Raw genomic sequence first — 16,643 nt, 5'->3', positions numbered from 1 at the left:
AATTACAAAATGTAATTTGAACATACCACTTGCATTCCCGAAATGTTAGAAACAATAACCTTGGGACAAGTCTAACAACAAAGATACATGGACAAAATGATAAATCCTTATTTAATGGTATTAAGGAAGGCAAAAGTAAATGATTTTTAATAGGTTTGCTCTATATTATAAGAACTTAATTCTCTCCAAATTAATCTATACAATTTAATTCCATTACAGCCTAGAGCAGATATGAACAGTTATTTCAAAGACAAATAAAAATCCAGACTCAGCAAAAAAAAATTACCAGCAAATGTTGGTGTTTGTTTACCAAGAAATAAAACCACAAAGGGATACCAGTTTGCATGAACTACACTGCAGAAAACAAACAAACAAACACCCCAAACTTTAAAAGGCACATGATCCTAAGAGTTTGTATGCATATGACACATTAATCAGGTCATCTCGTTACACTTGTGTGAATGTAAATTAGTGCAACCACTTTGGAAAGAAATTATCATCCTCTTGTAAAGCTGGAAAGGCTTTGCTGGTGTTTGTTGTTGGGCTTATCATTTATTTCCTGTCTCTTAGTCCAGTCCTAGTTTATGGTACTTATAAAAGTGTAAATATCGAAATCAATGGAACAGAATGGGGAGTCCAGAAATAGATTCAAACATATATGGTCGACTGATTTGCATAAAATATATTGAGATAATAGAGGAAATGAAAGTGTTTTTCTTTTTAAGCAAATAGTGTTGAAACAATTGATGTCCATATAGAAAAAAAAATGAACATCAACGGGTACCTCACATTGCATGTAAAAATGAACTCAAAATGAAACACAAGACTAAAGGTCAAAGCTAAACCTATAGAGCTTCTAGATAGAAACTTAGGAAGAAATTTTTATACAACACCGATAGCATTAACCATAAAATAAGGAGTTAAGTTGGACTACATTTAGGTTAAAAGCATTTCTTTTTGGAAAGACACCACTAGTAAAACTATAGGTAAGCCATAGAATAGGACAGAGTATTGGAAAAACAAATAACTGATAAAAAATTACATCCAAGAAAAAAATTCTTAAAAACCCAAATAAGAACACGAGAAATTGAATAAATATGAGTTAAACAAGCCTACTACATGAACCCACCTAAGTATTTACCCAAAACGAATGAAAATAGATACCTACACAAAGACTTGTACTTAAATATTCCTAAAGGCTTTATTGACAATACGAAAAAATAAGATGCGATCCAAATACCCATCTCCTAGAGAATGGATGAACACAATGTGGCAAAATCAATCTATGCAATGGAATAGTATGTCACAATAAAAGTCGTAAACTCCTAAACCAGGTAACAACTGGATGAATCTCCATGGGTGAATCACGATGCTGAGTGAAAGAATCAGATATAAAAATGGTATGTTTCCATTTCTATAAAATCTGAAAGATGCAAACTAATGTATTTTGACAGAAGGCAGATCAGCTCTTGCTTGTGATTGGTCAGGATTGGAGGCAAGGATGGATTGCCAAGGGGAAAGAAAACTTTTCAGGGTGATGGAAATGGTCCATATATTTATGATGGTGGTGGTTTAATAGGTCAAAGCTCATCCCATGTGCATTTTATTTTTTTTTTATTTTTTATTTTTTTAATTTTTTTTTCCAACGTTTATTTATTTTTGGGACAGAGAGAGACAGAGCATGAACGGGGGAGGGGCAGAGAGAGAGGGAGACACAGAATCGGAAACAGGCTCCAGGCTCTGAGCCATCATCCCAGAGCCTGACGCGGGGCTCGAACTCACGGACCGCGAGATCGTGACCTGGCTGAAGTCGGACGCTTAACCGACTGCGCCACCCAGGCGCCCCCCATGTGCATTTTAAATGGATGCTGTTATTATATATAAATTTTACTTCAATGAATTTAATAAAAATGACATCATTAAGAAGATTAAAAGGCATGCCACTGACTGGAAAAACTATGTCTAATATATATAAGAATATACATTAAAAACATATATGTATTATATATAATATGTATGTGCCATATATATACACACAAAACTCTTGTATCCAGAATATATGAAGAACACTTTTAACTCAATAATAAAAATAGAACCTAATCTGAAAAAAAGGACAAATGATGTCAATAGACACATAGCAAGGAAAATATATGAATGACCAATAAGCACAAGAAAAGATGCTCAACAGCATTCGTCCTCAAGGAAAGCAAATTAAAATCACAGTAGCTAAAATTTTAAAAAAAGAAAAAAGAAACTAAACTTACCTAGTGGATAGAGATTAATGGAAGCATAAGTGGTGTGAATGTAACATAATGCAAACACTTTGAAAATGTTGAGTTAAACATAGACTTTACATACACCAGTTACATATGGTAAGTTTTACATATAACACAAAAATTTCTCTTCTCTATATATATCCAAGAGAAATAACAACATACACCTGCACAAAGTATATACTCATGCTTGTACATAAATATTTATCGTAAATATATTAATAATGGCTAAAAATAATAGAAAAAACTCAACTGTCCATCAGCAGGAGAATGGGTATGCAAATTATGGTGTACAATGACATGCAAGTTAGAACTAAAAAGGAACTACCTACTTATACATGAAACAACATGGACAAATCTCAAAAACACCATGCTGTGCAAAAGAAGCCAGAGACACCAAGTATATAAATATAATGTAAGATTATGTTTGTATAAAAGTTTAGAACACTCAAAAAAAATCTATGGCAGCTTATCTTGGTGATTTGAGGGCACAGAGTTAGGAGTGGGGCTATTATTTGCAAAAGAACACACAGGAACGTTTGGGGATAATGAACATGCTCTCTATCTTGATTATGGGAATATACACTTGTTAAAGCATACCCAACCCTACGCTTAAATTTGTGTGCATTTTATTGTATGCAACTATGTCTTAATTAAATTGAATTTTAAAAACTCACAAGTGTGGTTAACATAAGAAAGAGTAAAGGGCATCCAGGAGGCTTCAAAGGCATTGGTGATATTTTTATTATCAGATGATATGGTGTGTATTCAGCACAAGGTTGGTTTTTTTTTTAAATATTTTAAGCCTTCTATATGTACACCATATCTGTACTTTGTATGGATGAAATACTTCATAATAAAAAAATAAATTAGCTGTGATCTGGGAGATGATAGTGGCCATGTGTATAACTGACAAATATTAATATACTGACTATATTAAAAATTCCTGAAAATCAATAAGAAAAGATAAACAATCCAATAAAAATTGGGCAAGATCTATGAGAAGGAAATTCAATGAGGAGGAAAGATGAAGGTCAATATACATATAAAAAGAAGCTCCACTCAATAATAGAGAAATGAAAATTAAAACCATAAGACACCTATGATCACAATCAGAATATCACTAATTAAAAGGTGTGATAATAGTACATTCTAATGAGGGATAGGAATTTAAACTGGTAGAACGACCTTGAAAATCAAATTTCAAGTCAAGTTGAGAAAGGAACATATTCTGATCTAGAGAAACTCCCACAGATACTCAAAGATATGTATAAATGTTCCTATCAGCAATGTTAACAATAATGAAACAGGAAAAGGGGAAAGAGGAGGAGGAGGAGGAAAGGAGGAGGAGGAGGTGGAAGAGGAAGAGGCGGAGGAGGAGGAGGAGGAGGAGGAGGAGGAGGAGAAGAAGAAGAAGAAGAAGAAGAAGAAGAAGAAGAAGAAGAAGAAGAAAAACAAGCCAAATGTCCATCAGCACTATACTTACAACGGAATACTATAACACAATAAAACAAATATGAATATGTGCAAATTTCAAATCATAGTGTTGGGTGAAAATATTGAAATATTGTTCTATACTTATGAGTGTATACCATATATATTATATATACATATAATATATATGGTATACCATATATTACCATATGGTATATTATACCATATACTATGGTATATTATACCATATAATATATGAGTGTATACCATATATATTATATATATACATATATATGCATATATACACACATATATACATATATACACACACATATATACACATATATATATATACACATATATACACATATATACACATATATACACACATGTGTATACACATATATACACATATGTGTATATATATGTGTATACACATATATACACATATGTGTATATATATGTATATATATGTATACACATATATATATGTGTATATATATGTATACACATATATGTGTATATATATGTATATATATGTATACACACATATATATGTATATATATGTATATATATGTATACACATATATATACATATGCGTATATATATGTATATATATATGTATAAAGTTGAAAACCATCCTAAACATTTCAGGATTGTATACCTATATAATTACGCAGAAATTCTTAGCAATGATAAACTTAGTGATAACATGAAGACAGTATCTTTTCCTAGTTAGGGAAGGATAAGAAGAATGTAATCAACACAAGGTTGATTCAACACAGGTGGCTTCAATCTTTTAGTGATAATTATTTCTTAAGCTGAACATTCATTATATGAATGTTCATTATGAAGGAAATAGAAGATGTAGGGAGTTGTCTGGTCTCAGGAAGCAGTCTTTTGATGGATAAGATGTGATTAAATTCTGCTTCTCCTGACACAACTCAGTTGAGATAGCTCTACAAGACTAATGGTTTGGAATGGTAATGGATTCTGATTTCTTCCAAGACCACTTTAGTTTTCCAGGGCACAGAAACTGGTCTTCTTAAGATACAGGTATAATATATGAGGATTCAAGTAGAAAGCTATTATATCAAGTAGAGATGATCATTTCAAGTTCACAAAAGTGCAGCTACACAAAAAGTTTCACCAATATCCTCCATTTGTGTGCCTAATAACACAGGAGCAATATTCATGACAAAAGTTTACATCATAACTATGTAAAGAACACTTACAAATCATAGAAAAAAAACTGATACAAACAAGATATATGGACAAAGCCCATGAACAAAATATTCAGAAAACAGACAAAAAGAGCTAAAAACCTATACAAACATTTCTTATAAGAAACTAACAAATTGAAAATTAAGCAAAAAGGCAGCTTTTCTGTCCATCAAACAAGCAAATGTGAAAAAACAATGACAAATGATAATATTGCATAGAATGCAGTAAGAACGACATTGTCCAATGCAGCTTCAGAAAATGAAAATTAATAAGATCTTTCTGGAAAGCACATTGTTAAGATAAATTAATGCTTCTAAAATATTCATGTGTTCTGGACAAGTAATTAATATTGTGGAATATACTCTAAGGAGATAGTAAGATGTGTTGGCAAGGGTTTATTTGCTTTTGAATATAACTTACCTGTTATATGCTCCTAAAAATTCTGGATATATTTGAATAAAATGTTAAGGGAAAATGCGGAAGAGAGCTAGGTGTTAATGAACAGAAAAATTCAAAAAGAGCTCCCTCTTTGCAGTTAAATACTCAAAAAGAAATGGAGAATGCATATTAATGAAAAAAGTTTTTTGAAGCATTATTTATAATATTTAATAATTACATAAATCTTAAATATTCATCAGGAAAAATAATTATAATTATAGAGTCATGTTTTAAAAATAGTATGTAATGTAATTTTGCATTTTAAAATCATATGAAAAGCCAGGGGGATGAGTAAGCATACAAAATATTTAACGAAAAAGCATAATGCAAGACCTTGTGTCTCTGTATGGTACCCATGTTATATAGCATTGAAAGGAACAATCCAAATGACAGCCCTGCCTTAGTTTAAAGCTAGGTTCTCTTTTCTGCTTATTATGGATCTTTGATAAGAAATACAATTGCTGAGAAGTCTGTTTTGCTTGCTGTTTGCTACGAGCATTGTGAAGCCCTTCCTGAATGTAACCCGCTGTGTAGTAGAATGGGTTGTAAACCTTCCTAAATGTAGTCTGATATGTAATGGAATGAGTGATTGTACATAAACTAACCGGCATTTCTCGCTTCTGTAAACCTGCTTGCTTAGCACATTCCCCACCTACCCTACCCTCTTCCCCCTTCCCCCTTTTTCTTCCCGCCACAAGTAACGGACAAAGCCTTCCCGCCAAAGGACAGACAAAGGACGCCCAATCAGAGAACAACAAATGTCCTTACTTTAAAATCAACCAATCAGGCCCCTCATAATTTGAAACCTCCCCTGTGCTATTTGTCTCTGTCTATAAAAACGCTGTACCAACCCTGATCGAGGCCTCTTGCGTCACCGGCGACGAGTGCGCAGAGGACCAGGTTCGAACCTGCAATAAACGACCCTCGCTGCTTGGCTTTGACTCACGACTCTGGTGGACTTTGTGGGAGGTTTCGGAACTTCGGGCATTACATTTGGAGGTCCCACCGAGATCTCCCCCGAGCCCACCAGACTTCTGGTCAACGGGTCGTATCTGATTCCGATCGGTAAGTAAGCCGGCTCTAAAGTTTTTCCTCTTCTCTCTGATCTGTGTTTCTTCTCTGGAGAACCGGTTCTGTCTGGAAGCTGGTGTGACCCTGGCGGACGCGCTATAGGGCACCCGGCCGGGGTCAGCTGGAGACGTCCACTGACATCTGGGGACCTTCTTGGTCCATCTGGGGGCCTTCTTGGCCCATCTGGGGGCCTTCTTGGCCCATCTGGGGGCCTTCTTGGCCCATCTGGGGACCTTCTTGGTCCATCTGGGGGCCTTCTTGGCCCATCTGGGGGCCTTCTTGGCCCATCTGGGGACCTTCTTGGTCCATCTGGGGGCCTTCTTGGCCCATCTGGGGACCTTCTTGGTCCATCTGGGGGCCTTCTTGGCCCATCTGGGGACCTTCTTGGTCCATCAGGGGGCCTTCTTGGCCCATCTGGGGGCCTTCTTGGCCCATCTGGGACCTTCTTGGTCCATCAGGGGACCTTCTTGGTCCATCGGGGGGCCTTTTTGGCCCATCAGGATTCTTTTCTGCGGGCTGCTTACGCCCAACGCGCTTGCGAACTAAATACTTTCATTTTCTCTATGAACTTCCAGAGTGCTAAGAAATATCTCTAGGCGTCTAAAAGAAAAAACCATCTAGGCATGCCAATTGTTACCCGTATTTTGATGTGATGTGTGTCTGTGTGTCTGTCTGTGCAATCGACTGGAATGATTGTTGGGAGTCAGGGGCACGCGCCTGACTTACCCTATGTGTAATCCCACGGCATAAGCTACGGGATTCGAGTGGGCTCTAACCCGACTTCCGCGGTGATCCTCATACGGCTTAAGGCGGTCAAAATTTATTTTGATCCGAGCAGGGGGTTTATACCTGTCCGCCCATGCTAAGAGGCACCTAAGTTCCCGCGAGGGACGCGGACGGGCGAGTACGCGAGTGCTTCTATGTCAGTCTAAATGTATTGTCACCCCTGGGCCCTTGTAATTACCGCTGTCCTAGCCATAACCCTTTCTGTTAGGCTGGCCGAGACGGCACCAGAAAGTTGGAACCGCTGCGAAAGATTCTTGTTAGTTCTTGTTTTTCTTTCATGGGTTTTTCTTTCATGGGTCGGATGTTTTATTGGAATTAAGTGTTTTCTCGGCTGATCAGAATTAATTATTCCATCCTTTTTCCTCTCTCCTCCTTCCTCAGCTCCCTGCGGCTTTCCCTCCCGCCCCCTGGCCAGCAGCGCCCCCTCCCCCACGTCCGTGCTGCCCGCGCCCCCTTCTCTTCTCCTCTTCCTCAGAATCATAACATGGGCCAAACGCAGAGTACCCCTCTCTCCCTCCTTCTCGCCAACTTCAGGGACGTAAAAGCTAGAGGACACAACTTAAGCCTAGACATTCGCAAAAGGAAGTTGATCACCTATTGCCGCTCTGAATGGCCCACCTTTGGGGTCAATTGGCCTACAGAGGGAACCTTCTGCCTCCCTGTGGTCCTTAAAGTAAAGTCAAAAATTTTCCTACCAGGGAAAGAAGGTCGCTCGGATCAGATTCCCTATATTCTGGTGTGGCAAGATTTAGTAGAAAACCCACCTCCCTGGATTGCCTCTTTCTTAACAACAGGACCATGCAAAATTCTAGCAGCTAAACCTATCAACCCTCCCAAGCCGCCAACTCCAACTGCACCCCCTGTTCTCCCCGACAGCCAAGATTTACTTTCCCTTGACCCTCCCCCTTACCAGGTTCCTCCTCTTATTCCGCAAGCTGCCCCTATCCCTGCTGCGCCGGCAGAGCCTCCCGTAGCCCAGCCCATAGGAGAACTAGAGAATAGGGAGGCTCAACCCGCGCCCATGCCTAGTAGGAGAGAAGTCCAAAGGCCGGCCGGAGGTACCTGTAGGCGGGCCCCTCATGAGCCAGGACTCCGCCTTCCTGACTCCACCGTAGCTTTACCCTTACGGGAAATAGGGCCTCCCGATGGTACAGGGAACCCCCGACTTCAATACTGGCCCTTCTCTACCAGTGACCTATATAACTGGAAAACCCAGAATGCCCGATTCTCTGACAACCCTAAAGATTTAATAAGTCTCTTAGACAGCGTTATGTTTACCCATCAACCCACCTGGGATGATTGTCAGCAGCTCCTCCGAATCCTGTTCACCACCGAGGAGCGAGAAAGAATTCAATTGGAAGCAAGAAAGCTGGTTCCTGGAGATGACGGCCAACCCACTGCTAACCTTGATCTCATTAATGCAGCTTTTCCCTTGACCCGACCCCCACAGGATGGCTGGGACTACAACACGGCAGAAGGTAGGGGACGGCTGCGCATTTATCGCCAGACTCTAATGGCGGGTCTCCGGGCTGCTGCACGCAAGCCCACTAATTTGGCAAAAGTGTATTCAGTAATACAAGGTAAGACAGAGAGCCCTGCTGCTTATTTAGAAAGATTAATGGAAACCTTCAGACAGTATACCCCCATGAACCCCGAGGCCCCCGAAAATCAAGCTGCTGTTGTAATGGCCTTTGTAAATCAGGCAGCCACTGATATTAAAAAGAAACTCCAGAAACTAGAGGACCTGGAGGGAAAACAGATTCAGGACTTACTCCGCATTGCCCAGCGTGTCTATAATAATAGAGAGACTCCAGAGGACAGGCAACTTAAAGCCACCGAGGAAATGACCAAAGTCCTGGCCGCTGTTGTCCAAAAGCCCCTGGGTAAACAAAAGCCCCTAGATAAGGACCAATGTGCCTATTGCAAAGAAAAAGGCCATTGGGCCCGAGAATGCCCTAAAAAGAAAAAGCCACGTCATGATCAAAAACCGTGGCGGCCAAAAACCACACCTGCCCTCTTCACTCAAGATGCAGAATAGGGGAGACGGGGTTCGGATCCCCTCCCCGAACCTAGGGTAACGCTACAAGTGGAGGGGAACCCAGTTCAATTCCTAGTCGACACAGGGGCACAACATTCGGTCTTGATCAGATCCCATGGAAAAATTTCTGAAAAATCTTCCTGGGTCCAAGGGGCTACCGGGATAAAAAAATATCCCTGGACCACCCAGAGGACTGTGGACCTAGGAAATGGAAAGGTCACCCATTCCTTCCTGGTCATCCCCGACAGCCCATGCCCCTTATTAGGAAGAGACTTACTCACTAAAATGGGGGCCCAGATTCATTTTACGCCAGGGGGCCCCCAAGTGACTGGCCCTCACAACCAACCCATTACCATACTTACTCTAAGATTAGAAGATGAATATCGACTCCATCAGGGGCCACCCTCACAAAGTCAAAACATAGAGCCCTGGCTCCAGCAGTTTCCAGAAGCATGGGCTGAAACCGGGGGTATGGGGTTGGCTAAACATCGCCCAGCTCTATTCATAGAGCTGAAACCGGGGGCAGATCCAGTTCGGGTCCGACAATACCCGATGTCAATGGAGGCCAGAAATGGCATCACACCACATATCCATCGCCTCCTAGACTTAGGCATCTTGCGTCCCTGCCATTCAGCCTGGAACACCCCCCTGCTGCCTGTACGAAAACCTAACAGTGCGGACTACCGTCCGGTACAAGATCTGAGAGAAGTTAACCGCCGAGTCATGGACATACACCCAACAGTACCCAACCCCTATACCCTCCTAAATGCCCTCAGCCCAGAAAGACAATGGTATACTGTCCTTGATTTAAAAGATGCTTTTTTCAGCCTGCCTCTGGCCCCCAAAAGCCAAGAGCTCTTCGCCTTTGAGTGGTCCGACCCTGAGAGAGGCATAAATGGACAACTCACCTGGACCCGGCTCCCCCAAGGATTTAAAAACTCACCCACCTTGTTCGATGAGGCACTTCACGAGGATCTGGGTGAGTACCGGAATCAAAACCCCGAAGTGACTCTCTTGCAGTACGTTGACGATCTTTTAATTGCCGCTGAGACTGCTGAAGCTTGCTTGCAAGGCACCAAAAACCTCCTCCGGACACTTGGTGCCCTGGGGTACCGGGCTTCAGCAAAGAAAGCCCAAATTTGCAAATCCGAGGTAACCTACTTGGGGTATCTGTTAAGAGAAGGCCAACGATGGCTCACTGATGCACGGAAGGAAACCGTCCTCCGCATCCCCCGACCCACAACGCGAAGGCAGGTAAGAGAATTCCTGGGATCGGCCGGGTTCTGCCGCTTGTGGATACCTCGGTTCGCCGAGATGGCTAAGCCTCTTTACCTGGTCACCCGAGAACAGGTGCCCTTTGAATGGACAGAGGAAACTGAGCAGGCTTTCCAGCAAATTAAACTCGCCCTGTTGTCGGCACCAGCCTTAGGGCTCCCCGATGTCTCCAAACCCTTTCATCTCTTCGTAGATGAAAATAAAGGGGTAGCCAAAGCAGTGCTGACGCAACTCCTTGGCCCATGGCCCAGGCCTGTCGCCTATCTTTCAAAAAGACTGGACCCAGTAGCGGCTGGCTGGCCCCCTTGCCTCCGTATGATCGCTGCTACAGCTCTAATGGTAAAGGATGCTGATAAGTTAACTATGGGACAAGAGTTACATGTTACAACCCCTCATGCCATCGAGGGAGTCCTCAAACAACCTCCTGACCGATGGATAAGTAACGCCCGACTGGTTCACTACCAGGGACTATTATTAAATCCCCTCAGAATCATTTATGCTCCCCCCCGAACACTAAACCCTGCCTCCCTGTTACCAGACCCGGACTTGGATACCCCCCTCCATGACTGCGCTGAGATATTGGCACAGGTTCATGGAGTTCGGGAAGATTTACAGGATCACCCGCTACCAGATGCTGAAGTTACCTGGTTCACTGACGGCAGCAGCTTTGTACATCAGGGTCAAAGGTATGCGGGGGCAGCAGTCACAACTGAAACTGAGACTGTTTGGGCACAGCCTTTGCCAGCTGGCACCTCTGCCCAACAGGCTGAACTTGTGGCCTTAACCAAGGCACTGACTTTGGGAAAAGACAAGAGACTAAACGTGTATACCGATAGCAGATATGCTTTTGCTACGGCCCACATACATGGAGCTATATACAGAGAGAGGGGACTGTTAACTTCAGAGGGGAAAACTATCAAAAACAAAGAAGAAATATTGGCTCTTTTAAAGGCACTCTGGCTGCCTAAACGACTAGCCATCATACATTGCCCAGGCCACCAAAAACCGGTCACACCGGTGGCCAGAGGAAATAATTTGGCTGACCAGGTGGCCCGAGAGGTGGCCTTACAGGTGGACTGTGCTTTAATGACCACCCTACCAGACCCCGGTTCAGCTAGTTTACCAGAAAGTCCCACCTACACTAAAGAAGACCTAAACTGGATCCAAAAATTGCCTATGACTCAGTGCCTTAACGGATGGTGGAGAGCAGCAGACTGTAGCATAATCCTCCCAGAAGAAATGGGAAATAAAGTCTTATCCAAGATGCACCGAGCCACTCATATGGGCACAAGAAAAATGCAAGACTTAATAAGACATGCTAGGATCACCATTAAAGACTCTAGGACAAAAATTGAACAGATAGTTACTAGCTGTAAAGCTTGCCAACTAACTAACGCCTCCAACCACGGGAAAAACCCTGGCTCCAGAACCCACGGAACCAGGCCGGGAGCCTATTGGGAAGTAGACTTCACCGAGGTAAAGCCTGGAAAATATGGATACAAATATTTGTTAGTGTTTATAGATACCTTTTCAGGATGGACAGAGGCCTTCCCCACCAAGCATGAGACTGCGCAGGTAGTAGCAAAGAAAATGTTGGAAGACATCATGCCCAGGTACGGATTTCCTACCCTAATAGGATCAGACAACGGACCAGCATTCGTTTCAAAGGTAATACAAGGGATAGCGCAGTTTATTGGGGCCGATTGGAAACTACATTGTGCATATAGACCCCAAAGCTCAGGACAGGTAGAAAGAATGAATAGAACCCTAAAAGAGACCCTAACCAAATTGACCATAGAGACTGGCGCTAACTGGGTAGTCTTACTCCCCTACGCTCTGTTCAGGGTGCGGAACTCCCCTTACAAACTGGGATTAACCCCCTTTGAAATCATGTATGGAGTGCCCCCCCCTATAATTCCCAACCTACAGTCTAATGTGTTAACTGAATTTGATGATCATAAACTTCTTATTTCCCTGAGGGAACTCCAGCACACCCACCAGGAAGTTTGGCCCAGATTGAGAGCCATTTATGAGAACGGGCCCCCTCCTGAGCCGCATCACTACCGACCCGGAGATTGGGTATACGTGCGGAGACACAAGCAAGAGACCCTCCAACCACGGTGGAAGGGACCCTACATTGTGATCCTAACCACACCCACTGCTCTCAAAGTCGACGGGATTGCTACCTGGATCCATTACACCCACGCCCGACCAGCTGATCCCTTTGCGGTTCGAGAAGACTTCGTGCTGGAAGCCAACACCGCCTGGACGGTTGACCAGAGTAAGACCCACCCTTTAAAATTGACTCTGCGTCGAAAACCTGACCCCGAAAACCGGCTGAGACCAAAGGCCTGGGTGTCCCATACCAAGACTGTTGCAGCAGCTCCGGACCCACCATGATCGGAGGAACACTCATTAGCGTGCTCCTGCTCACCTCCTACGGACTGATAAGTATTGCTAGCAACCCCCATACACCCTATACTTTAACTTGGGAGATATCTAATTTAGAAACCCATGAAGTCTATAATACTACTACAGTAGACGATACTCCCCTAAATGCCTGGTGGCCTGATCTATATTTTAACCTAGAGGACGTAGCCATAACCATGGGGGTACTTCCCCCCAATGAAAGCCGCCAGCGTCCTAATCCGTCATGGACCGGAACCCCAGAAAATGAAAAAGAGCGCATAAGATCTAGTGGGTTTTATGCATGTCCCGGGTTCAGAACAGGAGCAATGAAAAAAACCTGTGGAGGAATCGAATCCCTCTACTGTAAGGCTTGGAGTTGTGTCACTACCAATGATGGAAGCTGGAAATGGGAGGTAAAACCCCATTACATTGACATGAAATTTGCCAGCCCCTGTCCCAAGCAAACCCGTGCCTGTAACCTTATTCGTATCAAATTTCTAGAGGACGGAAAAAAGGAGACGAGATGGATTACGGGACTAAATTGGGGAATTTACCTGTATCGGGGACCGCCTTACTTTGCAACTGTTATTCAGATAAGATTAAAAATAAAACCCAAAGCTTCACCAACACTAATAGGGCCAAACCAGTCAGTATGGCCCACAAGTAAGCCTAATACTACCCCGCGGTCCACAAATAAGGGTACTAATCCTCCGGCCACTCAGGTGGTCACTGTAACCGGGACTACTCCAAGAAAACCCCAAAAAATTCAAATCCCATTCAAAGATGACCCCTTATGGGTAATGATGAATACCACTTATAAGGCCTTAAACCATACTAAACCCAGTGAAACAGAAGCTTGTTGGCTGTGCTATTCCACAAAACCTCCATTTTACGAGTCAGTAGCAATAGTAGGAAATTATAGCACTGCAAACAACTCAGACGCTTGCAGTTGGGGACAGAGAAGACCCGGCCTCACACTACCAGTGCTTACGGGAAATGGGACATGTATAGGAACAGTGCCAACAAAATATAGCCACTTATGCATAAGTAACAGAAATATATTCAATACTTCAGAAAACTGGATTATTCCACCAAATAACTCATGGTGGCTTTGTTCTCAGGCGGGATTAACCCCTTGCCTCTATAAGGATATGTTCAATCAGTCAGAATTCTGTGTAATGGTAATTGTGTTCCCAAAAATCATATACCACACAACTGAGTATGTAGACCAGATGTGGATAGCACCCAAAAGAGTAACTAAGAGAGCACTCATTACTGCAGGGGCTCTAACTCTAGCCACCATGTTCGGACTCGGGGCCATCGGAACAGGGACAGGGATCTCGGCCTTAACTATACAAAACAAGGGATTTAGTATACTTAGAGAAGCGGTCGACAAAGATATAGAAAGAATTGAAACTGCCATCACTTCGCTTGAAAAGTCCCTGACCTCCCTCTCGGAAGTAGTTTTACAAAACAGGAGAGGATTAGACCTGCTGCTCCTACAGCAAGGTGGTCTCTGTGCAGCACTAGGAGAAGAGTGTTGCTTCTATGCTGATCACACAGGAATAGTAAGAAATTCTATGGCCAAGGTCCGAGAAGGGCTAAATAAACGAAAAAAGGAAAGAGAACAGGAGGCTGGATGGTTTGAATCCTGGTTCAGTGCGTCCCCATGGTTAACTACCCTGCTCTCCGCTTTACTCGGGCCTCTAGCCATCCTACTTCTCGCTCTCACATTAGGCCCCTGCATCATAAACAAAATTATTAATTTTGTCCAAGACAGGTTCAATGCTATACAATTAATGGTCTTACGAACTCAGTACCTACCGCTCGAGACATTACAAACAGAGGCTTAAAAGATCCAAGATTGGCTCTCTAGGCACAAGAAAAAGGGGGGAATGAAAGGAACAATCCAAATGACAGCCCTGCCTTAGTTTAAAGCTAGGTTCTCTTTTCTGCTTATTATGGATCTTTGATAAGAAATACAATTGCTGAGAAGTCTGTTTTGCTTGCTGTTTGCTACGAGCATTGTGAAGCCCTTCCTGAATGTAACCCGCTGTGTAGTAGAATGGGTTGTAAACCTTCCTAAATGTAGTCTGATATGTAATGGAATGAGTGATTGTACATAAACTAACCGGCATTTCTCGCTTCTGTAAACCTGCTTGCTTAGCACATTCCCCACCTACCCTACCCTCTTCCCCCTTCCCCCTTTTTCTTCCCGCCACAAGTAACGGACAAAGCCTTCCCGCCAAAGGACAGACAAAGGACGCCCAATCAGAGAACAACAAATGTCCTTACTTTAAAATCAACCAATCAGGCCCCTCATAATTTGAAACCTCCCCTGTGCTATTTGTCTCTGTCTATAAAAACGCTGTACCAACCCTGATCGAGGCCTCTTGCGTCACCGGCGACGAGTGCGCAGAGGACCAGGTTCGAACCTGCAATAAACGACCCTCGCTGCTTGGCTTTGACTCACGACTCTGGTGGACTTTGTGGGAGGTTTCGGAACTTCGGGCATTACAGCATGTGGATGGTGGGATAGATATTTGTTCTCATATGAAAGAAATAAAAGAGACATGCTTTCTAAACAAATTACTCTGATATCTCTGTTTCATTTGACAATTTAGGAGAGAAATTTGTGACCACACAGGAGACATGGAAGTTGCTTTATAAATATTGCCAGAAGTTTAGACTTCAGGGGGAACCTGCCTTAGTTGGATTTTCTGGGTCATTCCCCCTCACAATTTTTGCAGCTTCTTTGCAGTATAAAACTGACTTTGATATTCATACGCCCAGCAACTAATGCAGTTTTCTGGAATGCTCCCCCAGGTGGCAAAACTCCCCCTTCAAATGGCCCATTAAATATAGTTTAAAATCACAATAGCACAGAAAAAAAGGAATCAGCCTGCAGCTCTATAACTCCTGGCCACCCCCTATAAACAGGTGGTTAAATTCTTGTACCAACCAATTCCTCAAAGCGTGTTGGCTAAAATGCCATTTCTGGTTTAAGACTAAGATCTTACTGAGTCAAGCACCTCTAGGAAGGTAAAAGATTCAAGATGTGAAATAAAGACAGTTAACATAGTAAAGGTTTCTTACTTTAAAAGAAAGTTTTTAACCTTTATTTATTGTTCAGAGACGAAGAAACACAGAGTGTGAGCAGGGGAGGGGTAGAGAGAGGGGGAGACAAAGAATCTGAAGCAGGCTCCAGGTGCCTAGCTGTCAGCACAGAGCCCAACGCGGGGCTCGAACTCACAAACTGTGAGATCATGACCCGAGCCAAAGTTGGTTGCCTAACCAACTAAGCCACCCCGGTGCCCCAAAGGTTTCTTACTTTTAAGAAACCCCTTCCAGGTCTTTGGTTCCAACAATTTTTCAAGCAGTATTTGAGGATCTGTTCATTAGGGGAGACAAAGGGGAAAGAAAAGTGAGAAATTACTCTTAGCTGTTGTTGTTTTTTTTTTTCTTTTAATGTTTATTTTTGAGAGAGAGAGAGACAGAGTGTGAACAGGGGAGGAGCAGAGAAACAGGGAGACACAGAATCAGAATCAGGCCCCAGGCCATCAGCACAGAGCCCAAACTCACAAACCACAAGATCATGACCTGAGCCAAAGTTAGACGCTCAACCAACTGAACCACCCAGGTGCCCCTACTCTTAGCTGTTAAAAACAGGCTCTTAAGGGATCCAAGCAAAAA

The 16,643-nt window shown here is 42.8% G+C and overlaps 3 protein-coding genes across 5 annotated transcripts in view; 2 read left to right on the top strand and 1 right to left on the bottom strand.

Moving 5' to 3' along the window:
- AGBL1 (AGBL carboxypeptidase 1) overlaps positions 1–16,643 on the bottom strand; it is an 862,602-nt gene that overhangs the window by 15,579 nt on the left and 830,380 nt on the right. The window lies entirely within an intron of this gene.
- Positions 5,741–13,068, top strand: LOC147580440 (uncharacterized). Of its 3 annotated transcripts, none has more exons than XR_015252909.1 (2): positions 5,741–6,436; positions 12,531–12,642. XR_015252909.1 is itself a non-coding variant. In XM_086711498.1 (2 exons), exons 1-2 carry the CDS (start codon positions 10,581–10,583, stop codon positions 12,939–12,941), a joined length of 2,040 nt encoding a protein of 679 aa, XP_086567624.1. In that variant the 3' UTR covers positions 12,942–13,068. The 3 variants fall into 3 exon arrangements, 1 of the variants encoding a protein (XP_086567624.1); XR_015252908.1 differs by having other exon boundaries at positions 12,521–12,642; XM_086711498.1 differs by lacking the exon at positions 5,741–6,436 and adding an exon at positions 10,581–12,209 and having other exon boundaries at positions 12,531–13,068.
- On the top strand, positions 7,713–12,642 carry LOC147580441 (uncharacterized). Its single transcript, XM_086708450.1, has one exon. It carries the CDS (start codon positions 7,713–7,715, stop codon positions 9,264–9,266), a length of 1,554 nt encoding a protein of 517 aa, XP_086564576.1. The 3' UTR covers positions 9,267–12,642.

The sequence above is a fragment of the Puma concolor genome, chromosome B3 (assembly GCF_028749965.1).
Source record: "Puma concolor isolate L17-30 chromosome B3, mPumCon1.1.hap2, whole genome shotgun sequence".
NCBI classification, from domain to species: domain Eukaryota; kingdom Metazoa; phylum Chordata; class Mammalia; order Carnivora; family Felidae; genus Puma; species Puma concolor.
Note: the sequence above shows the minus strand (reverse complement) of the source record. Positions and strands in the feature narration are given on the sequence as shown.

Excerpts from the sequence above, each read along its gene's own strand:
- LOC147580440 (XM_086711498.1), top strand. The coding sequence starts at position 10,581 with ATGGCTAAGCCTCTTTACCTGGTCACCCGAGAACAGGTGCCCTTTGAA. Across the intron at positions 12,210-12,530 it reads GACCAGCATTCGTTTCAAAG|CACACCCACCAGGAAGTTTG; the intron begins GTAATACAAGGG and ends AGGGAACTCCAG.
- LOC147580441 (XM_086708450.1), top strand. The coding sequence starts at position 7,713 with ATGGGCCAAACGCAGAGTACCCCTCTCTCCCTCCTTCTCGCCAACTTC.